Source organism: Limulus polyphemus, unplaced genomic scaffold (assembly GCF_000517525.1).
Source record: "Limulus polyphemus unplaced genomic scaffold, Limulus_polyphemus-2.1.2 Scaffold3898, whole genome shotgun sequence".
NCBI lineage: Eukaryota > Metazoa > Arthropoda > Merostomata > Xiphosura > Limulidae > Limulus > Limulus polyphemus.
In genome coordinates, this window is record NW_013669508.1 from 94656 (window position 1) to 104036 (window position 9381).

General features: G+C 31.3%; 1 protein-coding gene across 1 annotated transcript; it reads left to right on the forward strand.

Moving 5' to 3' along the window:
* The first annotated feature begins 1969 nt into the window (after window positions 1-1969).
* LOC106470240 lies at window positions 1970-9375 on the forward strand. Its single transcript, XM_013930783.2, has 8 exons — window positions 1970-2130; window positions 2572-3278; window positions 4676-4783; window positions 5002-5315; window positions 5487-5615; window positions 6543-6755; window positions 7256-7324; window positions 8037-9375. Exons 2-8 carry the CDS (start codon window positions 2579-2581, stop codon window positions 8136-8138), a joined length of 1635 nt encoding a protein of 544 aa, XP_013786237.1. The 5' UTR covers window positions 1970-2130; window positions 2572-2578; the 3' UTR covers window positions 8139-9375.
* The last annotated feature ends 6 nt before the right edge of the window (window positions 9376-9381 follow it).

Genomic DNA, 9381 nt, shown 5'->3' on the forward strand with positions numbered 1-9381 from the left:
CACAACAAAAATGGTGTGAATCAGTCTTGTTGGTAAATAGCGTAAACTAAATAAAATATCGGCATATTTCTAAACACTAAATCCAGTTAAAAGTTAAATTATTTAACTTGGCTTTGGATTGTTTCAAATTCTCAATACGTAACAACATATAAAAAAATGAATAGCGAGTAATTATTGTCCAAATAATAAAATCAGTGAAACGTATATTATAATGAATATAATATTCACAGTTCAGTAAACTTCTCTGCATATAATGGATATAATTGAAATTCTTGAGAAAAAAACCTTAATGGTGTATTTAAAATGTATGTTTCCTTATGTTTTTACTGGGAATTAGGAATGTTAATAAATTTTAATTTGATTTTGTTATTTAAGGTTTATAAATAAAAAATATTAGAACTCTGACAAAATTTCGGCTTGGGAAGTATAAGGTTAATACTTGTGAAATGAAATTTGAATATTAGGGTATTACTGACTGCGGTATTTATTGGCATTAAAATTATAGCAGAAAAAATACGTTTCCTGCTCATAATCAAGATTATAATTAATAATCACAAATCATTTAATTGATATTACGAATGCAAAAAACAATTAACAATTATTTTGAAATACAAATCGCCGAAGTCGTAAAACTACATTTGTTGCATGAGTAAAAGTTATTCATAACTACGTCTGATAATAAAATGATCTCGTGAAACTACTAACACTACGATTTTTTAAATCTAAGTACGAGTTTCCATAGAAATGGGCAAACAGAATAAAAACATTACATGTAACACTAAAACCACAGACTATTTTGTATAAATAGGAAAGTAGGGATCGTTGCTGCAATAAAAGTACACAAACGGTTCAAATTTGCCAACCAAAGTAGGGAATGTAAATCGTTTTAAAATCTATCCAGCTGGTATCACTACGTGTTTGTGTACTTTTTTTTGCACCAACAATTCATACTTTACTTTACATTTTTATTTTTTTCCATGTTTATTTGTTCAGTTTTGATATGTCCATGGAATGGATACAACATCAATGAACTTTTAGTATAGCCTTATCCCTGATAGCTGTAACTTTTATAAGAATTAAAACCACAATCTCAAATTTATAAAATTAATCCTTACTTTGGCCTATAGATACATGTAAAAACTGCCACAGTAGGGATTATATTTTATAAATTTGTGATTGTGGTTTTAATTCTTGTTTCATTGTTTTTTGAAGCAGGATTCCTACTTAATTTTTAAATTTTGTAATACTAATGTTTATTTGCTTTTACCTTTAGAAACTATCCATCGATATGTAGTGCCATCCGTTGGGTTGAAAAAATATTTAAGTACGTGCATGATATGCCTACCATTTATATTATACCTACATACATGGGTTTTTATCGAAGTATCAAAAGCAGATACCCACAAACTAATCAAGTAAGCTGGAGAAATCTTATAGCGATAGTCCTAGCCGTTTAGGCGCTATTCCCGCTGACGTGATCAGATAAGTAGGTAGTAGATGAAAAACTTGCTGTTTTTGAAATTTTTAAATAGCTATACCAGAAATGTTAGCGATCCTTTTGGTGTATTATTAGTATATATATGCATAATATATCGCATCCAATACTCTGAATGGTCGGTTTTTCGCATAGGAATTCGATAATGTGGTGTACGGCGCGTAAATTATTTGGAAACCTTGACGATCCCTACTATCAAGTACTTCCGTACTTTATAATGACAACTTGTTTGACTTCTTGGATGCTGAAAGTATTAAAATGGTTAAAAATATAGTTTTTATGTTAGTAAACTAGCTATACTCTTATTTCTATATTGATAATTATTTTAAGGCGTAAGTAATGAAGCTAAAGCTTGTGTATTAAAAACTAAACAAAAATAAAATAACGCGGTGATAGTCCAAATAATTATTTTTGTTTATTTGGAAGCAAGAGTGTGAGTCAACTCATAGATGTCGCTAAAATGCAATTGGCGTTTCAAAGCAGGCAATTATTTACTCTGTAAACTTGGTTTAGGTGATTCATGAATTTTGATTAAATTGAAATTAAGTTTTCCGACATATTAGGATTAATGAGAATGGAAGTTCAGAGTTTGTAGGTATTTGAAACAAAAGTATTTTTTCGTCAATAAAATAAAGGTACGTCTGTTAATGTTATGACACAGTATTGAACTAAATTAGTAAATGTTGCTGATTTGAGTCTTGCACGATTGTTATTTACAAATTACAGCAAACAATATCATTAAAACTAAAGTGAAAGTAACTAACTAATGAAATAATGCATTCTACTCATGATAATTTTGAACAGTATATTTAATTAACTATTTGTTGCTGGCTATATTTTTTATTTTGATCTGTGTAGGTAGCTTTTTTTTTTATTAGAAGTTAATATTGAATAGAACATACCTAGAAGTTACTATATAAAATTTATTCTGTGGAATTCACATTTCTTACTTTTTATTTTAAAGAAATAAAAAAATAACAAACCATAACTGTAATTTTTTCTTATTCTAATGTGTAGTGGAAGAAAACAACAACAAGCATCACTAGTATATGTGTATTTTTTATATATATTAACAGCTTGGTAATGCCAAAAGCAGTAGGACTAAAACATCAAGATTCTATGACATCTCATTGTTATTATGGCTTCCATGAGGAGTCTGTACAGGAGAGTGGCTTCCTGCAAGGGCATTGTGTAACCAGTAGTACACATTCTACATGTACCAAACAGTCGGGCCGCTTGCCACTGTGGACTTGGAAGTTTATTGCCAGGTGTCTTGGTGTTCCTGTTATTCCAAACGAACGTCCTGTTTTAGGAACTATAATTCATATCTTGACCTTTGCTTCAGCCCTGACCTATGCTGTCGCACATACTTGGTATGTAGCTTATGACATAGCATCTGTACACACGAAACAAAATGCCCAGAATGGGACGGTTAGTATCATACTAGTATTTTGCTGGTGTAGCTTTGGATTTTATTCCAAAACTCTGAGTGGACGACTCTTTCACCACCCTCGCTTTACCAAAGATATCCGTATGCATGCACGAACATTCTTTAAAATCAATGCAGCATTTTTAGTGTTCCTTCTTGGTGCTGTTTTCACTGTAATAAGCAACATTAATGGACTTGAGAGTTTCTATGATAGACACTGTGAAATGATTGACCTCAGCAAACTTGTATGCAAGGTAGAATACGTGGCTAGAGTAATCTTCTCTGCATTTTCTCTCCTGTGGATTACACTGGTAGCTATTGTTTTAATTTCAGTTTGTCGAACACACACCATAGGTAAGTTCAACTCTTTTGAAGATATTGTAATTTTTGTGCTCTGTTTCTATCTTATTTGGTTTTCACATTGACTAGAGATTATAAAGTGAAACATATAATAATGCCTAAGATCTAAATGTGCAAACATTCTGCTTACATTGACCCACCTCTTTTACAAGTGAATGTAGGTAATAAAGACAATGGGAAAAAATAAAATGGAAAAAGTCATTCAGAAAAAAAAAAAAAGATAAAAGTAAAAGAGACAGAAAATTACACAAACAGATTAAAAAAAAAGTCAAAAAGTGTCTTGGAAAACAGTATTTTAGGATTTTTTTTACTTTTTTACCTGTTTATATAATTTTCTTTGTCTTACAGTTTACAAATTGTATTTGTTAATAAAAAAGTAAAATGCTTATTTCGGAATTTGTCATTTTATACCATTCCTGAAGTACAGGACTTTTTTTTTTACTTTTTTACCCATTTATGTAATTTTCTTTGTCGTTTTTTCCATTGTCATTTTTACCCTTGTCTTTATTATTGTCTACAAGGAACTACATCTTGTTGTTGTTACAGATGTATGGAATAGAAATCAAGAGTCACTAACATGAATAAGTTAAAAGTAATATATTTCAATTTAACAATAAAAGGTTGTTATTAACCACACTCAGAAACCTTTAGTTAATAGTATAACTGTAATAGTCTAAAACATGAATATTTGGTGTGTTTTATTTCCTAAACTGTGTATGGAGCTGCTAGTTGGGGGAACTTTTGAAATTATATACATAACTTTTTAAAAAATATTTGTAAAAGTGATTGGCGATCATTAGTTGAATATGTGTTGTATTCATATAACCTTCTACAATAAACCAGTCAGATATTGGGTGCCATTAAGAAGTGACTGAAATATAGCATTCCTTTCTTTTTTCACTGAAGAATAAAACATGAAATTAAGATAAAAAATAATGTACCAGCTTCTGAAATTCTTGAACAAGAGTGATAACCTTTTAAAACTTAAATTTTACTATAAGAATTAAGAGATTTATCTGACACTTGGAATGTGATGTTTTGTTGATGCTCTTTCTCTTTTTTGTACAAGATTAAAGATATTTTTACAAGGCTTAAAAACTCATCCTGTAACTTGTGGATTTTATTAAGAATTAAGTGGTTTTAAATAAGGCTTAAAAATTCATGCTGTAATTTATGTATTAGGTATTTTATTAAAAATTAAGGAGATTTAACCAAGGCTTAAAAACTCATGCTGTAACTTGTGGATTTTATTAAGAATTAAGTGGTTTTAAATAAAGCTTAAAAATTCATGCTGTAATTTATGTATTAGGTATTTTATTAAAAAATTAAGAAGATTTAACCAAGGCTTAAAAACTCATGCTCTAATTTATGTATTGTTTATTTTTATGAAGGAATAAGGAGATTCATCCGGGACTTAGAATATGATGCTGTGCTATATGCTAAGTATAACTCCCATGTTCATCAGTTTCAACCAGTTACAAAAGAAGACATTTGTCAAGGTGTGATAGACAGATTGTTTATAAAGTTATCCGTGTATATGTTGAATAAAATATTGATTTAACTTAAACTTTTTCATTATGAGGTTCCAACTTTACAAAATGTTTTGCCAGTGTTAACAGTTTGATGATAAATATTCAGGTAAAATTTACATGGTTTTCGGCTAGCGTACTAATCTTGAAGTCAAAATTACATAAAACTTCTTTTCATGTTTTTACAGAAACCATCTGGTTAGAAGAACAAGTTCATGAATCAGGTGACTTGAGTGATAGTGCTGATAGTTTTGTTTTAATCCATACTTCACTCGGAGGTGTCAGAAGGCATTCCAGATCATTCGCTCCCCTGGTAAAAGAAAACACCCACACCAGTTCACATGATAAAGTTGAGGTGAGTCCAAACCAAAACATTCCCGTAATCTCACAAGATGAAGGTGATGCTAATTTACCCGAGTTAGAGGGAGGAATTAGCATTATTGCTCGTCCTATTTTGGAAGAAGTTCAACGAGAGGAAATTCTAAAGGATAATGAGAATGAAGTAAGTAATTTGAAAAAAAAAACATCATTATTTGTTCCCAATAATTTAGGCATTATTCAGCCACACTGTAAATGGATAAGAAATTTTCCTTACAGGTTAGCACCTCTATTTTTCTGTAGTTTATTCTGTATTCTCTTATTTAAGTAGTAAGCAAACGTGCGTGTTTTCTAGAGTTCATCAGCTGATGCCAGACCTAACAATGTTAAGAAGCTCGTCCTTACTCCAAACACAGATGACAATCTAAATACAAACGCTGCTTTGTCCATTGCTGAAATTCTACATAATTACTGGAAGATCTCTGTAAGTACATGTTCACTGTTTGATATACTTCACAAAAGTAATGTTTCCACTTAGTGAAGATTATAGACTAGAAAGCCTCTACTGCATTTTAAAACATTACCATTAATAGCTGGGAAACAGAAAGTAAACAGATAAGGACTGTCAAGGGCAACAAATTTAAAACCTACAACAGTAAAAGTGTGTATTTTTTTAAAAATCAGAATTGCAGACAGAACCAATGTTCCCTCTAATTTTTTCAATCAATGTGTAGAATGTAATTTTTCATGTGCACCAGTATCAAAGCAATTTGCAGATGAGTGCTACCAGTTTTTTTTAGGGGTAGGGGTATTTTTAAACCATTGACCCTATTGGATCATCAGGATGCTTTGCAATGCTACCAGTTGATTATTTGGGCTTTGGGCCTATCGTCTGCCAGGGTCATTAAGGCCATCAATGTGTTGAGACTCCTTACCATTACTGAGGATGTGCGTGGCTGGAATAATGAAGTGTGCGGCACTTGATTGGTTGTTGTGCAGCTGCACAGCCTAGAGGGAACACTGGACAGAACATAAATTACATGAAAATGATTTATTGTTTTGTATAAAAATTTCACTTATTTAACTTACAAAACCACAAAAAAGAGTAATTTTTAACCCAGATGTTTGTGAAGTTGTCAAAAAATTGTTTAACAGCTGTATTTATTATTCTCTTTTTACCAATATGCTTTTAAACATCACATTGTAAAGAAAATTAACTTTCTTTTTAATGTGTAGGATATTTGGAAAAAAAAGTAAAGTCTTTGTTAAAAAGCTACCAGTGAAAAATATCAACGTTTTTTTCAGGTGAACATAACACGGTATTTTGGAATATTCTGTGAAGGAGTACAAGACTGTATAAATATTTTACTCATTAGATAACTGTAACAAGTGCTGTATTTTAATATTCCAGTGTCGCTTGAGGTTGTCGTCCTCTGCTCTTCAGCGATGGGTGACTAGTTACATCGCTTTGGTTATTGCTTGGTGCAGCGTGTATCTGGTGTATTGGGTTAATAACTCTGCCACCGTCTATGATGTCATCCAGTTTATTGTGCCTTTAATCCTGCTCCCACTTCTATGCTCTACTCTTGCTGAAGTCAACTCAGAAGGACAACGATTGGCAAAAGTACGTTAGTGTGGGACTTGTGAAAGTTGGGTTTAAGAGTTATTCACGCACTAGTGAAATTTCCTCATAGTTGAAAGATAATTTGATATTTTGTTATAAATTTTAGTGAATACTGTAATTACATACATAAAGCTTTGTTATACACAGTTATAAATGTAATATCTTAGTTACATAATTAACCCACATTGAATCATAAATTTAACTGTCTTTTAACAAATTGTAATTTAAGTAAGTACATGCTTTAACATCTCTTTTTCCTTGTATTATAGACTGTAGTTCTTAATATAAGTTACATCTGTAGATTTAACCATGGTTGATATATTTTCAAAATGATGTTTTCCCACTTTATTATGAATGATGTTCACTAAGATGTTCCGTGTGTGCATTTTCACAACCTTCTGTCTAGCTGAAAATATCTTAACTTTGAAGTTTTGTTATTTTTAAATATATTTATGGTTCTACAAATTTGACAAATCTTTGTGTTTTTGTTTTCTTCACAGTCCATCTGTCCAACTGAACATCGTCTACAGCTCATCAAGTTTCTCAACCAGAATCCTCTCCAAATGACAGTAAGTAACTGTAAAGATCACCTCCAGGTGGTGTAAATAGATAACTAATATTACCATCCAATCAGAATGAGCTATGTACTTATAGCAAAACTAACAGTAAACTTAGTTTCCACTTATAAAGATTATAACACATTATTGGAGTTGTATATCTTTGCCAGTATAATATTCACAGGGTTTGGCCAATTTAGGATAGTCCTCCAAAAGAAAAATAAAGGCATTTAATATATTAAATAGTTGATGAACTTAACAGTACACAGATACCGGTTTTCTGTTTCATGTATTGTTGTAAAAGAAAATTGTTTTGTGTAGTGTGATTATTTTCCCTGTTCCTCTCTGTCATGCCTTTTGACCAAAGAAAACACGTTAAGTCCTAGAGTGCAGTGTCAGAGGGTAGTAACATTTGTATTTGATATGTTGCTGTTTAAACTCTGTAGAGGTTACAGCATCAGCTTTCCTATAGTACAACCAAAAAATGTTTATGAAGATAAAGAATAAATGAAAAAATAAAATGATCCCTGAAAATATAATAATGTTAAATGTAATACAAAGTAAACAACATGCTAACGATAACATGTGGTGTGTCTAACAAACTTTACCACGCACTATCCTTTGTAACAAATGCATAGAACTCGCTACATGGAATAATAAATAATGTTACATCTTTGGTCTTAATGGCTTTCTACAAGTGACAGAAATGGTTTTTATCTAACAGGTTTATGGCTATGCCCTGAATCATGGAACTATTATGACCGTCTTCTTTGCCATTCTTGTTGCCTTCACTTCACGATTGGTGGTTTCTGAAATCAATACTTAGTAAATCAAAAACCACAGAGCCGAAGATTCGTCGCTACTTGCCTCACCATTATGTGGAACGATTTATGCATACAATGTTTCTCATTATAACTGGTACAGTGTTGGAAGTAGTGACCAGAGGTTAGCTTGACATTTGAATGTTGCTTATTATCACGAATGCAAACCAAACATAAATCTTCTCAAATGTTAAATTTCAGTGAAGTGTTTGCATATCTTTCACTTTTTTTGGTAAACTTAGTTTCATTATCTTGCAAGGGTGTGAGCAAAAGTGCTAATATTTTTATGGTATGAGAGGTGAAGGGGTTAAATTTATATCATTACTGTATAAAACATATACATTAGAAGAACAGGCGAGGTTCTAAACGTGTCTTCCTCCATTCTCTAATGATACATATGAGTGCATTTTTTAAACAGAAATTAGTTCTTGTTTGTTTATTTTTAATTATGCACAAAGCTACACATGGGCTATCTGTGCTCTGCCCACCACATGTATCGAAACCCGGTTTCTAGCGTTGTAAGTCCGCAGATATACCGCTGTGCCACTGGGGGCAATCAGTTCTTTTTTACACTAATAATAACGGTTCTGATCAACAGAATAACTGATTCAAGATTTTTATTTGGCATTATTATAGGCATTTTTATTAAGATGGAATTCAAACCAGTCAAAGCTTGTTTATATATATATTTTAATATATATTGTTCTGTGGTTAGCGGTCTAAACTGTGATATTGTGTAAGTGCACATTCTAAAGTGTATATATATATATGTGTGTACCTATAAACAACGGAACTAAATATTAGTTTACAACTGTGTCTGTAACATGGAGAAAAGTATTCATTATATATGTATGTGTTTAAATACTGATTAAACATTTCTATTTTATGTTTTCGAGTATAAGCTGACAGAGAAATATTTACATTTAAATATTGATCAAATGTTGAAATTGTTTAAAAAAGCCAAGGAAATTGAAAACTTGTGCTTAACTTTTAACAGTTAATATCAGTGTGTAGATTTACTTGGTATTTCCTTCCCCTGCTTTCTTGAAAGATAAAATCTGTGATTAGAGATCAAAAGAATAAACCTAATAGTAATCTCATGCTTTATAACAAAATACTGATGCTGGGGATGTGACAAATATCTGTGTTAACATAGCTGGATAAAATATGTCTACAGGTAGTGTTGTCGTCTATTAACCCAGCAATATGAACTAGATATATATATATATATATACACACAGCATGGTC